Here is a 21,067-nt window from a genome sequence, read left to right as displayed (position 1 = left end):
ATGTGCAGTAGGTAGTTAGACATGTGGATCTGGAGCTTGGAGGAGAGGGGAGAACCAGAGATGGAGATGTGGGTGTCCTTGGAGTATGGTTGGCAGTGGAACTGGAAGCCATGGATGTGATAAGATGGCCTAGAGTGTGAGCATGGGGTGAGAAGAAAGAGGGTCTAGGATTGACCCATGGAGGACTGGATACAGAGGAAGAACCCAAAAAGGCATTGGAGCAGGAGGGGCAGGGAAGGTGAAAAAGAAAAACCAAGTGTGGCTTTATAATGGAAGAGTGTGTGCAGTTTCAAGAACTAGGGAGTTGCCATCAGTGTCCATGAGGCTGAATGGTCAAGTCAGATGGAGAAAATGAGGGATGATAGTTCTTTCAAGACTTTAGCTGTGTAGCAGGTTGGGGGACATGGATACAACCCCGTCACCAGGGTCAGCTGCCTCATGACCTTTCTTTTAACCGTGGAAATTTTTCCTTAACTAATGACCTGTACATGTTCCAAGGATAGACATGAACTTGGGGGTGTGGAGCATGAGGTTATGTTTGCCCAATTTAAAACAGCATTAAAGAACATCTCTGAATAGGCATCACATCAGGTCAGTGGGCCATGTTACCAGTTCTCGGGTAGCATTTGATTTCACCTTAGAAGCTTATATTGCCTTTTTTTTTTTTTTTTTTAATTTTTTTTTTCAACGTTTTTTATTTATTTTTGGGACAGAGAGAGACAGAGCATGAACGGGGGAGGGGCAGAGAGAGAGGGAGACACAGAATCGGAAACAGGCTCCAGGCTCCGAGCCATCAGTCCAGAGCCTGACGCGGGGCTCGAACTCACGGACCGCGAGATCGTGACCTGGCTGAAGTCGGACGCTTAACCGACTGCGCCACCCAGGCGCCCCTTATATTGCCTTTTAATGGCTCTTCCTTTTGTTACCCTAGGAGAGGTATGCTTCTATTATTTTTATTCCCCTCATCCCTGAATGGGAGAGAAAGAAAGGAAAGGGTGTGGCCAACTTCAGTCAAAGAAAAAAAAGAAAGTGAATTCCATAGAAGACCCTGTTAATATCCTCCCTTGTCTCCTAGCCTCCATCTTCACAAACTTTTCAATAGAGTCGTCCAATAAATAAAAAACGTTAAAAAAAAAAATTAAAAAAAAAAAAAAAAAAAAAAAAAAAAAAGGGGCGCCTGGGTGGCGCAGTCGGTTAAGCGTCCGACTTCAGCCAGGTCACGATCTCGCGGTCCGTGAGTTCGAGCCCCGCGTCGGGCTCTGGGCTGATGGCTCGGAGCCTGGAGCCTGTTTCCGATTCTGTGTCTCCCTCTCTCTCTGCCCCTCCCCCGTTCATGCTCTGTCTCTCTCTGTCCCAAAAATAAATAAAAAACGTTGAAAAAAAAAAATTTAAAAAAAAAAGAGTCGTCCATAACTTCTCACATTGCGCCATTAATCTACCTTCCCCTTCATGGACATTGGTCTCCTCAAGGTCACCAACAGTCAACAAACCTCTAGACCCAAGCCAAGTTCCACCACATTTGCCACTTGATCACTTCCTTCGTGGAACTCCCTATCCTGTCTGTCCCAATGTCCCACTTCCCTGGTTTCCTCTGTCAATAAAAAATCATCCAGACTTGGACATAGGAAAAAGGAATAGGAAAAAGAACTACACTGATGTCCTCTCAGTGTAGTGTCAGGTGTTGTCCAACCTGCCAGTTCCAGCTGGCGATCATCTGATTTTCTAGGGATGTGTATCTTTGCTTGACTTCTGACTTACTTTTGATTAGGGTATTTTACAACTCTGTAAGTGTAGAGGCTAATTTATAGGAGACTTATAATGAGTAAATAATTCTTGTCCAATAGCAATATAGATATTTTCTGCCTGGTAGAAAATGGAACCGCAAAGGTTGCACTTTCTTGCCTTGTGGGGCATTAACCTGTCTTGTTAAGTTCATTTCAGTATTCCTTTGACCAACTCTGTATTCATTCTCAAATTCTCTTTTGAACTAGTTTTAATATCTTATTGATGTCCTCATTCATTAACCAGTGAATAAAAACTTTGACATGTGTTCATTTTATACGTAAGTCATGTTTTTTGACTGTTTTGAAAATTATTCTTTACCCCTCCTAATTCTGTGGCTCCACCACAGCAGGCTAACACTGAGGACAGAAGTGAAGGTGGTGAGGTGGGGATAAATTATGTGAACCCAAAAAGGATAGGCACAAAGGGCTTTCCTGGTAGGAGTCTAGGAACTTGATGTTTACCTGATGTCCTGGCTTGCTCTGGATTCCTAATTCTCCTGCCAGCTAGAGCTCCGCCAGGGGACTGGTTTTCCTCTGAACTGTGCTGAACTGCAATGCCTGGATCCTCAAGCAAGAAGACTCCTATGCTGAGGGGGGAGGGCCTACCCAGCTTTATGTGCTGGCCTCCTGAGGCCAAAGTTGAGGAAGGATTGCTTTCTCCTCTCCCCATCCCTCTCCCCTTCAGGCCTAAAAATAAGTGTAACGGTGGGGTCTGTAACTGTCATCCAAAGCTGGCCACTCCAAGCAAAAAATGTCTTTGAAATGTTCTTAAAAATGCATGCATATGCATTCCATGCATTCAATCCAATGTTGTAACTATTGTCACCAAGCAAAACTAGCCCTCTAAAGAGCCCCACCTTGTGTTCGTGCTGCGATACAGCCCACATTTAAGAAAAACTTTGATGTGTGTACCCCTTCCGTTGGGTCCTGCATCTACATACATCATTTAACCCTCACAATCTCCTTTGAGGGGAAGTAAGAAATATTGTCCCATTTTACTGAAGATTTTTGAAGGGTTAAGTGGCTTGGCCAAAGTCACACATGGTGCAAGGGGCAGAGCCAGTCAGTTTGGAACCCAGGTGTGTCTGATGCTGATCATATTCTCCCTTGGTTTATAATTATTTGTTCCTCCACCGTCAGAGCTGGTAGGGCCTGGGAGACGGTAGGAGTCCACCTACGCCCTCTTCAGATGGGAAGATAGGGCCCAGTTAGGGGCCAGAACTAGACCAAGGTAACACAGGGAGAAAGGTGAAAAATCAGGACTCAAAGCAAAAACTGACCAGTGGTGCCCTCTGGAAGCCTAGAGGACTCTCCCTGTATCCCGACCAGGCTGTTAGAAATGTTGCAAGAAACCATGCTCAGGAATTTACAGTGGACTGAGCCCTGGGGAGTCAAGAAATTGGGGGTCAAGCTCTGGGCTTTGGGCAGTTCACTGCCCTCTTGGAGTCTCAATTTTTATGCATGTAAAATGGACCAATTATTGGGAGACTTGAAAGAGACAAAAGTTATCAAGACAAGTATGTTGTAAACCTACATATTGCCCAGAAGTGATAGACCAAGGCTCACTCTGGGCTCTGGAGCCAGACTCGGTAGGCTCAGGTTCAGGTTTTATTCCTTAAATAAACCCTTGGGTAAATTTCTATGCCTCACTTTCCTCATATGTGAAATGGTAATAATAGCACCTATTCAACAGAGTTGTATGATTTCAAGCACTTGGAACACTGACATGTAATGCTCTCTCAGTAAAATTGCCTTTTCTAACAGGTTTACTGCTCAAGGCATAGCTATTCTCTCAGAGCGGACTACACCAATCTCCTTCAGGCCCCGCCCCCTCCAGCAGGCCCCGCCCACGTCTTCACTCGAGCCCGCCTTCTCTTCACCAGGTCCCGCTCCATCTGTCCTGGGTTTCTCCCGCCACCAGGGGGCGGCAGCGCTGAGTGGGGGGGCTTCTAGCCGAAGCAGGTGACACTCTAGGGAGCAGCGGCGGCTGCTTTATGGCCAGTGGCGGCGGCGCTCTAGTCGGCGGGTGTGCGAGGCGGGCTCTCGGTGGTGCGGCCGGCGGGCGGCTATGGCGGCCGTACGGGGCCTGCGAGTGTCGGTGAAAGCTGAGGCCCCAGCGGGGCCGGCCCTGGGCCTCCCGTCGCCTGAGACGGACTCTAGTTTGGAGCGTGGCGAGCCGGAGCCCATGGAGGTGGAAGAGGGCGAGCTGGAGATTGTGCCGGTGCGGCGCTCACTGAAAGAACTGATCCCGGTACGGGCGGGGGGCGGGGGTGAGGAGGAGGTCGCCAAGCTAGTGTCCCGCGGGGGAGGCGGCCGGCGCCTGGGCTGGGGGAGTCACCGGGAGCGAGCGCTCAGGGGACGGAGGCGCCAAGCTCGAGGAGAGACGGGCAGCGGGAGAAGGGACCCCAGGGCGCCCGGAAATGGGTGTTGAGGGGGCTGGAGAAGATGGGGGAGCGGAGGAGGGTAGTTGAGGACACCCCCTTTGCTGCTTCTCTGAGGCAGGCTGTGCAAAGGGGTGAGTGAGGAGGGGCTGGGGTTGTCTGAGGGCTTGAGATAAAGGGGGGGGGGGCAGGCGGGAACAGAAGGAACTGTCGAGTGACGCCGGTGTCCAGGTCTCCCTTGAGTTCAGCTCCGGTGGAGCTGATATTTGTTAAACATAGCACTCGCGGTTTCCCTTGGAGGGTTGGACTTGTCAGCAGCAGAAACTCAGTGTTTCTTTTGTGACTTCAGAGGCATCTTGTCCTCATTCCAGCTGCTCTGTATAACACCTTCACCGTGGCCCCAGCATGTGACCCTTAGTGAGACCAAAACGTAAACGAACCAGCAGTGGTCCGTCTTTTATCACAAAGGGGTTAGTGAGAGGCGTTTTGCTTTTGATTTGGTGGGTCTGGTTCTTAGGGCTGGTCTCAGTCCTGCATGGCTCTTGTACTTAATTTCTCATCTAACATGAACTACTTTTTACCACATGTCAGCAAGTCTGGCTTTTAAACTGAAATTATGGAAAAAGGGGAAGATAGAAATCACTAAAGACAGCAAATGATAATGACTCTAGTAACAACGTAGTGGCATTTTACCATTTACTATATCGTATTGTTTAAATATTACTGCAGTTGTGAAGTAGGTATCATCCCTTTACTCATTCAGTGCAACATGCAATTCTTGTGTCCCTATTAAACTCTCTACTGGAGTTTATGTTTCAGTTGGAGGACACAAAGAATTTCTAGCAGTGGTAAGTGCTATGAAGAGAGTAAAACATATTAATGGGACAGAGTATACAGAAGACAGGGAGGGTGTGCAGTGTGGGAAGCCAACGGGATAGGATGGTCAGGGAATTCCTCTGAGATAGTGATATTTAAGCTGAAGCCTAAATGACAAAAAAGGAACCAACTGTGTGCAGATTTGGAAGAAAGTGTTCCCAGCAGGGGCAACAGTAGGTGCAAAGGCTCTGAGATGGGAACAAGATTGTTTTGTTGGAGAAACGTTAAGTTCTGTAGAGCAAATGGGAGAGCAGTTAAAGAGTTCAGGAAGGTTGGCAGATACCATGGAGGAGACCCAGCCCAGAGAGACCAAAGGAGTTGTACAGTGTCATGTAATCAGTGAATGTCAGAGCTGTGACTTGAGTCTTTGGCTTTGATGCCCCATCCTCTTTTCATTGCACTGTACTGTTTTCCCAGGAGATCTAGGGGAGTCTGGACTTTCTGCATTTTGGTGAGGAGTTGTGCTCCACCTGGTGGCATGACATGATGAATTTGTCCTGTGTGGGTTGGGGAGATGAATGAGTATGCCTTAACTTATCTTGGACATTTTTCATGGAAGCCTGTAGATTTTTTTTTTTTTAACCTAAATACCTTCAGCTGATAGACTTAGTTAAGGTTTGGGACAGGATCTGGTCTAGAAAAGACTTCTTGTTAGAGGGGTTGATTGCTTACTACCCAGAGTCGCTGAGACAGGCTTCCTCATAATAAAGGGTTGTCAGGGTGAGGAAGGATTGCTGAAAGGAATGACTATCCCAAAGGAATCTGTTGCGGAACTGGTGTTTTTAAAAAATTTTTAATTAAAAAAATTTTTTTTTAATCTTTATTTATTTTTGAGAGAGAGTGTGAGCTGGGGAGGAGCAGAGAGAGAGGGAGACACAGAATCCGAAGCAGGTTCCAGGCTCTGAGCTGTCAGCACAGAGCCTGACGTGGGGCTCGAACTCACGAACCGCGAGATCGTGACCTGAGCCGAAGTCAGACATTCAACCGACTGAGCCACCCAGGCGCCCCACGGAACTATCTTTTATCATGAGTTTTTCCTCAATTGCTGTTAGCATTTCTCATCCTTCCCCCTCGTGTTAGGACACAAGCAGAAGATACGAAAACAAGGCTGGCAGCTTCATCACTGGAATTGATGTCACCTCCAAGGTAAGACAGACCATAATTTATTCATTTTGCTAAGCAAGTGAACTCCATGAGCTTGGTCCCCAGGACTTGTAGAACAGCAGTTATTCTTTACCTCCTTTTTTCTTTTGTTGGTGGATTAAAACATTTCTTTAACTTAAATTTTGTGTTGCACAATGATGCCTTCATGCCTGCTGAAAACATCCAGGTAGCATTTGTGTTCTGGCATTTATGACAAGATAAAATCCATGTACCTAGTTGCCCATGCTTAACCATGTCTGGAAAAAGTTCTGCTCTGGGAATGCTTTTTTTGTGTTTTGTCCACTCTTTAAAAATGTGTATACTGATTCCACTTTATATGAAACAAACATGAAAAGTACCTGGCATATAGTAGGCCGTTGGTAAATGTCTTTATTCTTTCACTGGTTGCAGGCTTAGAAAAATAGGATTTCCTGATTATGTGGCTGTCTAAATTTTGAAGGCCAAGTCAGCCGAATTACTCAGTACCTGGGAGTATTGCCTTTTATCTGGTGATTACTATTACTAGATTACCAGCTTTCCTATAACTCCTCACCGAGCCAAACCTATTATTTTCCTTATTATAAACAGTACACATCTGTCACTTTAATTAGTGACGTCCAACTTAGACATTCTTTCTGATTTTAATGTGTGCAATTAAGTTTAGAATAGAATTTTGAATTGTAATTCTAAATAATAGTACTATTTAACTATATTTGCTGTATAAAAACAAAAAATAAAAATAAATATGTCATGCTCACCTTTTTATATTTTATCTGGGTCTCAATCTGTTTCAGATTGCTTAAAGGCCAAAAGAAGGAACTGATCATCTTTTAGACAGGCAAGAAAATAGACTAAAGTGTTTTCTTACTGTAATTGAAAAAGCGGTAGACTGTGCTCTTCTTGCTCCTGTACAGTTTGCCATTATGTGAAACGTGTGGGGGAAAAGATGGTAGCCCCAGAATTGGTACTTAAGGTTACTAAGGGAAGATAGGTTAGTTGTTTGCAGCCCTTGAAGAAAATTTAGCATAACTATTGGGGAGTAACAAAGTGTTGCTGCTTCACCAATCCCCACAAGCTTTCTTGTAGTCAGACCTTCAGCCAGGGTGGCAAAGTCAATATACAATGAGTGAAGAGTTCCTGGATCTGGATTTATTTTAGCTCTTGGAGAAAAATTTATGAAGCTGATTATTTTGCTTTTCAGTGAAGTATCAGTGCTGCTTGTCACTTACAGATGAAAACTGGCAATTCCATGGACACAAGCCTAGAATAGAGGAGAGAGTTTCTTTGCTTTGGTGTTATTTTTAAACAGGGAAAATGCTTTAGGGAGTGCACTGCTCAGGCAGACATAATGTGATAGGTGTGATTACCATGCTCACAGATGATGTGAAATGGGGGTGGTGGTTGTGGGGCCTCTAGAAATAGAACCAACATCAGATCTATTCCCCCCACTAGCCAAAGTATCTCCAACAAACCTTTTGACTTTTTTATACTTCACTTTCTGCACCTGGAATATTGGAGGGAGATTGTTCAGTTGTAATTTGTTTGCATGATTCCAAATAATAAATAAAATGTCAGAGAACTAAAACATTCATTACTCATTGAGTCAAATATTCACTGAATTCCTACTATGCCCCAGACATAGTGATAGGCACTGAATCATGGAGGTGATTGCAAATTATAGCAGTGGTAGCGTACACTCTCCCAGTCATTGTCAATAGCCAGTTCTCTGCAAAAATTATTAAAGGCATGATGTTGCCTATTTTTTCTGATTTACTTCAGGGTTGTCACTGAATCGTTATGTTGCATTTGTGATTTAACTTTCCTTCTCCACGTGTCACTTTTTTGGCCTTTTCTGTACCTTGTAGGAAGCAATTGAAAAGAAAGAACAGCGAGCCAAGCGCTTCCATTTTCGATCAGAAGTAAATCTTGCCCAAAGAAATGTAGCCTTGGACCGAGACATGATGAAGAAAGGTACACGGTGTTTGGGGGGCATTTTTCTGCATTTCCCCAGAGAATGACCTTTCCCTGTCATGGCCTTGTGCTTCTGGCCTTGCCTTGCATGCCCAGTCCTCATCCAAACACTCCCAAAGGAAGGGACTTGTGAAAGCTCCGTGTCTGAAGTGACCTGTTTAAAGTTGAGTTGCTGTTAGCTATGTCTCAGATGTTATAGCTGGAAAAAAAAGATGATCTTGTTTGAGAAAGCCCAGTGAAGGTCACCCAGTTAATGGCAGAGCTGAGATTAGAACCTACACTTCTACAGACTCTTACTGATTTTCTGCTTTTATCCTGGAAGTGTTAACTTCTCCTTGCCTGTAAATGTAGTGGAAGTGTATCACAGTGCCACTTTTTTTTTAGGGGAGTCAGAGGGATACTGGGATTGGTAGGGAAAGCCATTAATACATCTGTTGATACAGGCTTGTAATTCTATTTTTATGTTTTGTTAGGGTAAATATTTTGCTTCCTAAAACTCACCATGAATTATATATAGTAATCTGCCCCAGTCTTCCAAAGCAATTTATGAATAATAGGAAAAAGTACTACTTTTTTAGTTCGCAACCTGTATTATTCCACTCAATGCAGAAAGTTTCCCTCTCTTGTATTTGCAAATTTGGGTATTTGTGAAGGGCTTAATAGACATCCCTCTGGATGCATTTTAAAGTTCACCACTTTGCTGAGAGTTTCTCTAGGCTTACTTGGTTAATAAAAGCATGTTGAATGAATGAAAGAATAGCTACTATTTTTTGGGAGCTTGCTCTCTTACCAGGCACTATGTTAATTAGCATATTACATACTCCTTTCTTATTTGTTTCTCACAACAACCCTCTAAGGAATATATTTTTATCCCTATTTTACAAAGAAGGTAACAGGCTCAAAGAGATTTAATAAATTCCCAGGCTTACGCAGCTAGTGATAAGTGGAATCAGGGTATGAACCCAGGTTTCTCTGACTCTAAAGCCTTGCTCTTAATTACTCTGCTCTGTTGCCTTATAATATGTATGATGCCATAAACTCAAACCTCCTGAGTCCATCCCAGTGGACACCGTAGCTTGGATGCAGAGCTCAACTTTGGATACTGCTTTACTCTTTTTCTGCATCATGAGTTCAAGTTGGAAATATGACCTTGCTTCCCTTGTCGACTGGGTTTCCAGGCATCCGCTTGAGTGGATTTCTGTTTTAGGAAAACTCCTTTGAAGGCCAAGGACAGCTGTGCAGCCTGGAATTCATGTGCATGTACAGTCTGGGCTGAAGTAGAGCTCTGCGGCTGCTCTCACAATTCCACCTTTAAGCACCATAGTTTCACCACCTGTTTACTTATAGTCCTGTGAACATTTCTTGTGATATCTTGTCTCTTATTCATGCTTTTCACTCTGCTGATTAACCCTTTCTTATGCCATGCTTTGTCCAGCTCAGATGTCACTTCCTCCGTAAAGCAGCCCTAATCATCCACTCAAATTTCTCTCCCAACTCTGTTGGAGCTCTTTAGGGTCCTAAGCCCTCCTAGAATTCAGTATTCATTTCCTTGTGAATGTGGTCAAGTTACTGAATCTTTTTATGTCTGTCTCCTTGTCTATAAAGTAGGAAAATGACACCTACCTGAAAAGGATCACTTTCAGGGTTAAGTTTTAAATAAATAAATAAAAAGTTGTAGGTTGTTTTTTGTTTTTGTTTTTTTTTAATTTTTTTAATGTTTATTTTTGAGAGAAAGAGAGAGAGAGAGAGAGAGAGAGAGACAGAACATGAGTGGGGGAGGAGCAGAGAGAGAGGGAGACACAGAATCTGAAGCAGGCTCCAGGCTCTGAGCTGTCAGCACGGAGCCTGATGTGGGGCTCGAACCATGAACGTGAAATCATGACCTGAGCTGAAGTCGGACACTTAACTGACTAAGCCACCCAGGTGCCCCGTGGGTGGTTTTTGTTTTTTGTTTTTTGTTTGTCTTGTTTGTTTGTTTGTTTGTTTTTGGAAAAGCAGTCCTGATCTCATGGTTCTAAAGATATTTCTAAAAAGCAGTCGATCTGCTTGGGATGTCAGCCGGAGCAAGTTGTTCATTACAACTTGTTTTTCCTCTAGGAGGTGGCATGCCCTAGGATAGTGTTGCTGAACTCTGGAGAACCCTGCTGCCTATCCCAGATCAGTTGAAGTCGGAATGGGAGGGGGGGGTTATAAAGGTCCCAGAGATCATTCTTTCTTTTGTGTCTCTGCAGGTAATTCTAAACATGTACAGTCAGGATTGAGAGCTGTTATAGTCATGGTTAAGAGCATGGGTTCTGAAGCCTGACCTGTTACTTTCTGAAGCGTGACCTTGGGCAAGTTATTTAGCCTCTAACCCTCCGTTTCGTCTTCTGGAAAGGCATATAACAGTACTTCTTATAGGGTTATTGAGAAGCTTTATTAAAATGTTACAGTTCTTAGAGTGGTATGACTGACATATAGTTAAGTGCCCAATAAATGTGTTGTTATCATTATCTGGTGTTCTCCATATTCCAGGTAGTCATCTAAGTGGCCTAGCCTCTTGGGAGAATGGGCACATCGTAATAAGCATCTTAACTCCTGGAGCTATACCAGGTGTCAAGTTATTTCTTCTTAATACCAACAGTAATAAAAGATATCACTTGATAAATGCTTATTATGTGCTGGTCATTCTGTTAGGTAGTCAGTTTACCCTTTGAACAATGCTGTGAGGGAAGAATATTCATCGTTTGTTTTACTGATGAGGAAACTAAGGTGCTGAGAGGTTGAGAAGCTTGCCCAGGGTCCCACAGCTAGGTAAGCAGCAAGGCTGGGATTTGAAGGCCAGTCTGACTGAGGCCTGTGTTCCTAATCCCTCTGCCAGCATTCAAGAACATAGTTTGGGATATGCTGTACTAGATCATTCTTCAGTAAGAATTCTTGCTATTCTTGAGTGATTCAGCGTAAGCAGCTTCAGTCTCCTTATTCCCAAGTTCAAAGCTCTTGTGGTTGGAAGGAGGACCTTAGAGGTTATCTAGACCAACCTCCTGCCCAGTGCTGCAGGCCTTTTGGCAAAGTTTCCAATGGTCATTTGGCTCTGCCTGAACATTTCCTAGTGATGGCACAAGAACTATTTATGAAGTGGTCGGTCTTGTGTTTGAATATTTCCTCATGTTGAGCAGAAAGTGCTTTCTAGTAATTTCTGTTGGTTACTGTGTACCTCTTAGAACAACATTAAGTCCTTTCCTTATTCACACAGTGAACCTTCTGGTGAAGGGATGGGCAGCCTATGCCCACTTTCTTTATGTGTCATGACTTTCTGGTCTTCGTCCTCTAGATTCTTTCCAGTCTCAAAATGCCCTACATAAGGTGAGGTGTAGATTCCAGATGGAGAGTATGGCAGGACTGTTACTCTAGTCTCTGTTCTAGCTATTTCATAGTATTGTATTACTCTTCTAGTCAACCTAACCATCCGGGGCTTTTTCCTACGAACTGCACCCGTCAAAACAATCTTTCTCATCTTGTACTTGAGGCACTTTAAAGAAGTTACCTTTTTATTTGTCCCTATCAGTTTACATCCTGTTGGTTTCAAGACTATTTCAGCCTGTTGAGTTGATTTTATCTTAACTCTGCCTTTAAACATTTTAGCTATACTCCTCACTTCGGTATGCATGGCTTCTGCATCCTTATCTTGTTGGTAAATCTTAAAATCCATGAATTATTAGTCTTATTCTGTTTTCAGGTCCACATTTAATTTTGTTGTCATGAGAAACTAGATTATATGCTTTAATAAATAAACTTGAGGTAGAACACTGTCTGTGGTATTCTTTGAATTTCTTGGTCTGGTGACCCTATTAAAAAAGAAAGAGATTAGTGTAAGCTCTTGTCATTTCTTATGGGAAAGACTTAGTTTCTTAAAAGATCATAGATTCTGAGAAGTTTTTTGGTTTTTGTTTTTAATTTCAGAGAATGACATTGATCATCTTTTCCTCTTTCTTTCCTTTTTTTTTTTTTTTTTTAGTTTATTTATATTTTGAGAGAGAGAGAAAGAGCATGTGCATGCAAGCTGGGAAGAGGCAGAGAGAGCAGGAGAGAGAGAATCCCAAGCAGGCTCTGTGCTGTCAGTGCAGAGCCTGATGCAGGGCTCAATCTCACGAATTGAACTGTGAGATCATGACCTGAGCTGAAATCGAGAGTTGGACACTTAACGACTGAACCACCCAGGCACCCCAATATTGATCTTTTTTTTTTTTTTTTTTTTAAGTTTTTTTTTTTTTTTTCAACGTTTTTTATTTATTTTTGGGACAGAGAGAGACAGAGCATGAACGGGGGAGGGGCAGAGAGAGGGAGACACAGAATCGGAAACAGGCTCCAGGCTCCGAGCCATCAGCCCAGAGCCTGACGCGGGGCTCGAACTCACGGACCGCGAGATCGTGACCTGGCTGAAGTCGGACGCTTAACCGACTGCGCCACCCAGGCGCCCCCCAATATTGATCTTTTTAATCTGTGGTTTGGAAATTCTCTTTTCCTCTTATAAAATCAGCACAGGATTAGTCCCTCTCAAGACTTTAAGGAACTTTACTCCCCTGCAATTTTCTAGAGCTTACCTGATTTAGAGATTATTGTTTAAGTGTGAACTCATAGCTGAGTATGAGTCCAGTGCAACCAGGTGTAATTTTGGACTAGAAGATTTAAGTCTATTAAAACTGATTCTCGCTGTTGTCATCTATCTTGGGTTTTAGGTTTTAGGTTTTTGTTTTTGTTTTTTTTAATTTTTTTTAATGTGTATTTATTTTTGAGAGACTGAGAGAGACAGTGTGAGTGGGGGAGGGGCAGGGAGCCAGGGAGACACAGAATCTGAATCAGGCTCCAGGCTCTGAGCTGTCAACTGACTGAGCCACCCAGGTGCCCTCTTGGGTTTTAGTTCTTATGTAATAATAACTGCTCTACTGCCAGTTATTAGAATAGCACAAAGGAGCAACAGTTCTGTCCTTTTTCTTGCTTCTCTTCCCAAAGCAGTGTTGCTCCAAACACTTAAAAACAAAGCCATTAGCATTTTTGATAAGCCCGTTTACTCTGGACTTTAACCTTTCCTTCATTAGATTTTATACAATTTATATTCACCAAAGAAAATTAGCAAAGTAGAGTAAGAAAAGAGGTTGCCCACAGTCTACCACCTAAACTCAGTCATTTTTGACATTTTGTGTATTTTCTTCTAATCCTTTCTGGGTAGGGACTTTATTTTTGTTATTCCCTTTGTAGTCATATTGATTTTTTCCTTTTTGCTTGATAGCTGGTCATCAACATTTTCCATGCCTGATATTAGTCTTCTAGATTTTTATATTTTTGATGTTCATTCTCTTACATTAATCATTAGTAATTTACTCTTTATCTGTTTTCCATGTTTGTTGTTTGGCAACTTGTGCTCACCTAAGCTCCACTGCCTTTTGTTTTTTGGAGATTGCCTCTCTCATACTCCCAAGTTACTGTATTTAGTGTCTTCCAGAGTTTTTAATCATTTTTATCTGAGGTCTTAGAATTGGATACTTTTTCTCTGGATTTTCCTTGAGTTTTGTGTCCTACTGTCTGTCATTCATTGTCTTATTTCCTGTTAGAAAATCCAAGGTGATGCCCCTCGCCACCTTGCTTATAGTTAGCACTCACGTGTCCAGTCCTCATTCCCCAGTGCATCTGTTCACTGCCACTTCAGCAGTTAGCCCTTTCTCATAGGTTGGGCATAAATCTAGGCGCCTTTTTGTTGTTTTATTTTAAGCAGTGACCTTGTCAGCAAGGTGAGGGAGTATTGAGCATTCCCCTTTGGCAGTCTTCCGTCAACTCTTGAGCTTAAGGTTTCCATTTCCAGTGGGTCTTCCCACTGTCAGTCAGTTTGGTTCTCTTTTGAGGATGAACCTTTCTTATCCTCCAGATGACTAAGAGTAGTTTTTCTCTGCAATGATACGACTTTGCATCTTTTTTTTTTTTTTTTGCATCTTTACCTGCTTCTTTTGAGCAAGATTGTCCACTGTCCATTTCTAGATTTGTATATCATTCTCTCTATTTTAAAATATCTGGGGGTGCCTGGGGGGTTCATTCGGTTAAGTGTCCAACTTTGGCTGAGGTCATGATCTCACAGTTGGTGGATTTGAGCCCCATGTAGCATCTGTGCGGACGGCTCAGAGCCTGGAGCGTGCTTCAGATACTGGAGCCTGCCTCAGATACTGTGTCTCCTTCTCTCTCTGCCCCTCCCCCACTCATGCTCTGTCTCTCTTTGTCTCTCAAAAATAATAAATAAAAAGTGTTAAAAAATTTTTTTAAAATACAAACATCTGAGGCTAGAAGCTTTGTTCTTTACGTTCTTTTCCTTTCATTTTTAAGCTATTTTCGGGGCGCCTGGGTGGCGCAGTCGGTTAAGCGTCCGACTTCAGCCAGGTCACGATCTCGCGGTCCGTGAGTTCGAGCCCCGCATCAGGCTCTGGGCTGATGGCTCAGAGCCTGGAGCCTGTTTCTGATTCTGTGTCTCCCTCTCTCTCTGCCCCTCCCCAGTTCATGCTCTGTCTCTCTCTGTCCCAAAAATAAAATAAAAAACGTTGAAAAAAAAAAAAAATTTAAGCTATTTTCTCCTCACATGTAGGGTTTTTTTTTTTTTTAATGTTAAGGTTTTGATAGAACAGTGCTGTGATACTCTTGATGTTTATTTTTGTCATTTTTTTGGTCTTTATTTTTTCCGATTGTCTCATTTGTGATTAAATCCTTATTACCAGATCAACAAGTCTCCTACAAGGTATTTTCTCCCTGATCTTAATTCTTTTCCCTCTGTCATCACCAGGAGCTCTCCTGGTTGTTCATTACCTTCTTCAGAACCATGTCTGTGTTTCTCAGGATTGTTTCTTCAAAGTCATGATTTAGCTTAAAGAACTGAGAAGGCTCCTGTCCAATGTGCACATCCATCTCATTTGCATTTGGCTGCTGTTCACTAATTTTTTTAATTAAAAAAATGTTTTATTTAAATCAAAGTTAACATATAGTGTAATAATGGTTTCAGAAGTAGAATTTAGTGATTCATCACTTACATATAAAACCAGTGCTCATCCCAACAAGTGCCCTCCTTAGTACCCATCATCCATTTAGCCCATCCCCCTACACAACACCCCTCCAGCAACTGTATTTGTTCTCTGTATTGAGTCTCTTATGATTTGTCTCCCTCTCTGTCTTTATCATATTTTTTTCCCTTTCCCTATGTTCATCTGTTTTGTTTCTTAAATTCCACATAGGAGTGAAATCATAAGGTATTTATCTTTCTCTGAATGACTTATTTCTCTTATCCTAATACATTCTAGTTCCATCCATATTGCAAATGGCAAGATTTCATTCTTTTTGGTCACTGAATAGTATTCCATTGTGTATATATACCACATCTTCTTACTCCATTCATCAGTCAATGGACATTTGGGCTTTTTCCATAATTTGGCTATTGTTGCTAGAGCCACTATCAACACTGGGGTGCATGTGCCCCTTAAAATCAGCATTTTTGTATCCTTTGGATAAATATCTAGTAGTGCAATTCTGGGTCGTAGGGCATTTTTAACTTTTTGAGGAACCTCCATACTGCTTTCCAGAGTGGCTGCACCAGTTTGCCTTCCCACCAGCAGTGCAAAAGTGTTCCCCTATCTCTGCATCCTCGGCAACATCTGTTGTTTTCCAAGTTGTTCATTTTAGCCATTCTGACAGGTGTGAAGTGGTATCTCGTTGTGGTTTTGATTTGTATTTCCCTGATGGTGAGTGATGTTGAGCATCTTTTCATGTCTGTTAGTCATGTGGATGTCTTCTTTGTAAAAGCGTTTTTTCATGTCTGTTGCCCATTTCTTCACTGGATTATTTGTGTTTTGGATGTTGAGTTTGATAAGTTCTTTACAGATTTTGGATATAACCCTTTATTTGATATATCATTTGCAAATATCTTCTCCCATCCTGTCAGTTGCCTTTTAGTTTGGGGTTTGTTTCCTTTGCTGTGCAGAAGCTTTTTATCTTGATGAGGTCCCAATAGTTCATTTTTGTTTTTATTTTCCTTGTCTCTGGAGACTTGTTTAGTAAGAAGTTGCTCTGGCCAAGGTCAAAGAGGTTGCTGCCTGTTTTCTTCTGTAGGATTTTGATGGTTTTCTGTCTTATGTTTAGGTCTTTCATCCATTTTGAATTTATTTTTGTGTATGGTGTAAGAAAGTGGACTTGTTCCATTCTTCTGCATGTTGCTGTCCAGTTTTCCCAACACCATTTGTTAAAGAGACTGTCGTTTTTCCATTGGGTATTCTTTCCTGCTTTGTCAAAGATTAGTTGGCCATATATTTGTGGGTCCATTTCTGGGTCCTTTATTCTGTTCCATTGATCTGTGGGTCTGTTTTTGTGCCAGTACTGTTTTGATGATTACAGCTTTGTAATGCAGCTTGAAGTCTGGAATTGTAATGCCTCCAGCTTTGGTTTTCTTTTTCAGGATTGCTTTGGCTGTTCAGGGTCTTTTCTGGATTCATACACATTTTAGAGTTGTTTAGCTCTGTGAAGAATGCTGGTGTTATTTTGATAGGGATTGACATTGAATGTATAGCTTGCTTTGGGTCGTATCAACACTGAACAGTATTTGTTCTGGGGTGCCTGGGTGGCTTAGTCAGGTAAGCGTCTGACTTCAGCTCGGGTCATGATCTTGTGTTTTGTGAGTTAGAGCCCTGCATCGGACTCTGTGCTGACAGTGCGGAACCTGCTCCGGATTCTGTCTCTCTCTCTCTCTCTCTCTCTGCCCCTCCCCTGCTCATGCATTTTCTCTCTCTCAAAATAAGTAAACTTAAAAAAAAAGTCAGTATTTGTTTTTCCAATCCATGAGCATGGAACGTTTTTCCATTTCTTTGTATCTTCTTCAATTTCTTTCATAAACTTTCTGTAGTTTTCAGCATACAGATCTTTGGCCTCTTTGCTAAAATTTATTCCTAGGTATTTTATGGTTTTTGATGCAGTTATAAATGGGATTGATTCCTTGATTTCTCCTTCTGCTACTTCATTATTGGTGTATAGAAATGAAATGATTTCTGTACATTGATTTTATATCCTGCAACTCTGGCGAATTCATATATCAGTTTTAGCAGTTTTTTGGTGTAGTATTTTAGGTATTCCTCATAGACTATCATGTGGTCTGTGAAGAGTGAAAGTTTGACTTCTTCCTTGGCGATTTGGATACCTTTTATTTCTTTTTGTTGTCTGATTGCGGAGGCTAGGACTTCAACACAGCATTGAACAACAGTGGTGAGAGTGTAGACATCCCTGTCATGTTCCTGACCTTAGGGAGAAAGCTCTCAGTTTTTCCCCATTGAGGATATTAGCTGTGGATCTTTCGTATATGACGTTTATGATCCTGAGGTATGTTCCTTCTGTTCCTACATTATTGAGGGTTTTTATCAAGAAAGGATGCTGTATTTTGTCAAATGCTTTTTCTGTCATCTACTGAGAGGATCATGTGGTTCTTACCCTTTCTTTTATTAATGTGATATATCACATTGATTGATTTGCGGATGTTGAACCAGCCCTGCAGCCCAGGAATAAATTCCACTTGATCATGGTGAATAATTCTTTTAATGTATTGTTGGATTTGGTTTGCTGGTATCTTGTTGAGAATTTTTGCATCCATGTTCATCAGGGAGATTGGTCTGTAATTCTCCTTTTTGTGGGGTCTTTGGTTTTGGAATCAAGGTAATCCTGGCGCCTCTGTTTACTATTGAACTGCTGGTCACTAATAAGGACTTGCCAGAGTTTATAAGTCTTGATATCTCTGTCTTCCTGAATCTGGCTGGCAGGAAAGCACTCACCTGATTTAGTTTGGCCATATCTACATGATTTCTAGTTAAACCTGGCTTGTACTCTTCAAATGGACAGAACAATAGGAGCGCCTGGGTGGCTCAGTCGGTTAAGTGTCTGACTTCTGCTCAGGTCCTGATCTCATGGTTCGTGAGTTTGAGCCCCACGTCGGACACTATGCTGACAGCTTAGAGCCTGGAGCCTGCTTCGGATTCTGTGTCTCCTCTCTCTACCCCTTCCATGCTTATGTTCTGTCTGTCTCTCTTTCTCAAAAATCAATAAACATTTAAAAAACAAGCAAGACCAAAATGACAGAACAACAAGTATTTAAACATTTTATTTTTTAATCTGAAAGTGTTCACCTACTTTTAAGTATTTAAGTTCATTTGTTTTTTTTTGTTTTTTGTTTTTGTTTTTTTGTTTTGTTTTTTTAACGTTTATTTACTTTTGAGACAGAGAGAGACAGAGCATGAACGGGGGAGGGTCAGAGAGAGAGGGAGACACAGAATCTGAAACAGGCTCCAGGCTCTGAGCTGTCAGCACAGAGCCCGACGCGGGGCTTGAACTCACGGACCGCGAGATCATGACCTGAGCCGAAGTCAGACGCTTAACCAACTGAGCCACCCAGGTGCCCCTAAGTTCATTTGTTTTAAACAGACATATGGGGGGGGGTCTTGGTGGCTCAGTCAATTAAGTATCCTACTTTTGATTTCTGCTCAGGTCATGATCTCATGATTCATGAGATCCAGCCCTGTGCTGGCAGCATGGAGCCTGCTTGGGATTCTCTCCCCCACTCGCTGCCACTCTCCCTCGCATCCTCTCTTTCTCAAAAAAAAAATAAATAAATAAATTGACATGAAAACGTACTTGGGAGTAATGGACATTGAATTCTTGACGAATTACTTCAAAGATGGGAGGGAGAGAAGGGTGAGGAGTTACACAGGCCCCAATTTTATATGTAATGTTTTATGTGCCTCATCTTTTTAGGAAATTAAGCATAAGGTTAGGTGGTAGATGTACAGGTATTTAAAAAAATTTTTATTGATATGTTTGTGTATTTCACAACTATGAAGATTAAGTGTTTAAAGTATTTAGTAAAAAATTAACATGATCCTGGTAAAGCTGAGATTCCTTTTTGCGGGGGGGAGGGGGTTCTGGCTTTTATTTTATTTTATCTCATCATGATACGTGTACTCTTTTTTTTTTTTTATAATGTTTATTTATTTTGAGAGAGAGAAGAGAGAGCGCATGAGCAGGGGAGGGGCAGAGAGAGAGGGAAAGAGAGAAAGAATCCCAAGCAGGCTCTGCCCTGCCTGTGCAGAGCTGGATGCAGAGCTCAGACTCATGAACTGTGAGATCATGACCTGAGCTAAAATCAAGAGTTGAATGTTTAACCAACTGAGCCACCCAGGCACCCCTCTTTTTTTTTTTTTTTAAATGTTTATTTGAGAGAGAGAGAGAGCGTGCACACACTAGCGGGGGAAGGGCAGAGAGAAGGAGAGAGAGAATCCCCAACGAGCATGGAGCCCAACGTGGGGCTCGATCTCACGACCATGAAATCATGACCTGAGTGGAAATCAAGAGCCTGAGCCACCCAGGTGCCTGGTACTATACTGTTTTAATTACTACTGCTTTGTAATGTAAATGAATCTGGAATTGTGATACTTCTTGTTTTTTAGCTTTTCAAGATTGCTCTGGGTATTTGAGGTCTTTTGTGGTTCCATACAAATTTTAGGATTGTTTGTTCTAGTTCTGTGAAAAATTATGTTGTTATTTTGATAGGAATTGCTTTAAATTTGTAGATTGCTTTGGCTAATAGACATTTTAACAGTATTTGTTCTTCCAACTCATGAGCATGGAATGTCTTTCCATTTCTTTGTGCCATCTTGAATTTCTTTCCTTAGTGTTTTACAGTTTTCAGAATACAGGTCTTTAGGTTCCTTCTTGACTATAGCCGTCACCCTTTCTTCTTCCCCAGCAGTAACAGCTGTTATCAGTGTGAATTATACCAGCCTTTTTCTAGGTCTTTGTGTTCACAAATACATACCCTTAGAAAGTGTATGATGGTGTTTATATTTTAATTTTTTCATGTCGTCACATTGCAAGGCACACCTCGTTTCATCGCACTTCACTTTATTGCACTTTGCAGATGTTGCTCTTTTTTTTTTTTTTTTTTAAACAAATTAAAGGTTTGTAGCAACCCTGTGTCGAGCAGGTCTGTTGGTGCCATTTTTCCAATAGTGTTTTCTCACTTTGTATCTCTGTGTCACATTTTGATAATTCTTGCAATATTTCAGACTTTTTCATTATTATTGTATTTGTTTTGGTGATCCCTGATCAGTGATCTTGATGTTACTGTCGTAATTGTTTGGGGATGCCACGAACCACTCCCTTATAAGATGGAGAACTTTGGTAAGTGTTGTGTGTATTCTGACTGCTCCACCAACTGGCTGGTCTCTTGTTTCTCTCCCTGTCCTTGAGTCCCCATTCCCTGAGACACAACAGTATTGAAATTAGGCCAATTAATGACCCTTACAATGGCCTCTAAGTGTCTAAGTGAAAGGAGGATCCACTTCCCTCACTTTCAATCAAAAGCTAGATGTGATTAAGCTTAGTGAGGAAGGCATGTCCGAAGCCAAGACAGGCCAAAACTGGAGCTCTTGTGCCAAACAGCCAGGTTGTGAATGCAAAGGAAAAGTTCTCAAAGAAATTAAAAGTACTACTCCAGGGAACACACAAATGATAAGTGAAACAGCCTTATTGCTGATATGGAGAGAGTTTTGTGGTCTGCATAGAAGATCAAACCAGCCTATTCCCTTAAGCCAAGGCCTAATCCAGAGCAAGGAAGGCCCTGACTCTCTTCTATTCTGTGAAGCTGAGAGAGGTGAGGAAACTGCAGAAGAAAAGTTCGAAGGCAGCAGCGGTTGGGTCATGAGGTTTAAGGAAAGAAGCCATCCAATTCTGTAATGTAAAAGCACAAAGTGAAGCAGCAAGCATGTAGAAGCTGCAGCAGATAATCCAGAAGATCTAGCTAAGATAATTAATGAAGGTGACTACACCAAACAATAGATGGGCCATGAAAGCTGGTGTATTGTTTTAATG

The 21,067-nt window shown here is 42.1% G+C and overlaps 1 protein-coding gene across 2 annotated transcripts in view; it reads left to right on the top strand.

The window, feature by feature from the left end:
- Positions 1-3,813: 3,813 nt before the first annotated feature.
- NCBP3 (nuclear cap binding subunit 3) overlaps positions 3,814-21,067 on the top strand; it is a 39,841-nt gene continuing 22,587 nt past the window's right edge. Inside the window, exons 1-3 of one of the 2 annotated variants that reach the window (XM_049636830.1) lie at positions 3,814-4,035; positions 6,122-6,187; positions 8,050-8,155. In XM_049636830.1, the coding sequence (XP_049492787.1) occupies positions 3,853-4,035; positions 6,122-6,187; positions 8,050-8,155 (355 nt within the window). In that variant the 5' untranslated portion in view covers positions 3,814-3,852. The remainder of the gene's footprint in view (positions 4,036-6,121; positions 6,188-8,049; positions 8,156-21,067) is intronic. The other variant, XR_007459195.1, reaches the window with a different exon arrangement.

The sequence above is a fragment of the Panthera uncia genome, chromosome E1, assembly GCF_023721935.1.
Source record: "Panthera uncia isolate 11264 chromosome E1, Puncia_PCG_1.0, whole genome shotgun sequence".
Lineage (NCBI taxonomy): Eukaryota > Metazoa > Chordata > Mammalia > Carnivora > Felidae > Panthera > Panthera uncia.
The sequence above is the reverse complement of the archived record's forward strand: the minus strand, read 5'-3'. Positions and strand labels throughout refer to the sequence as shown.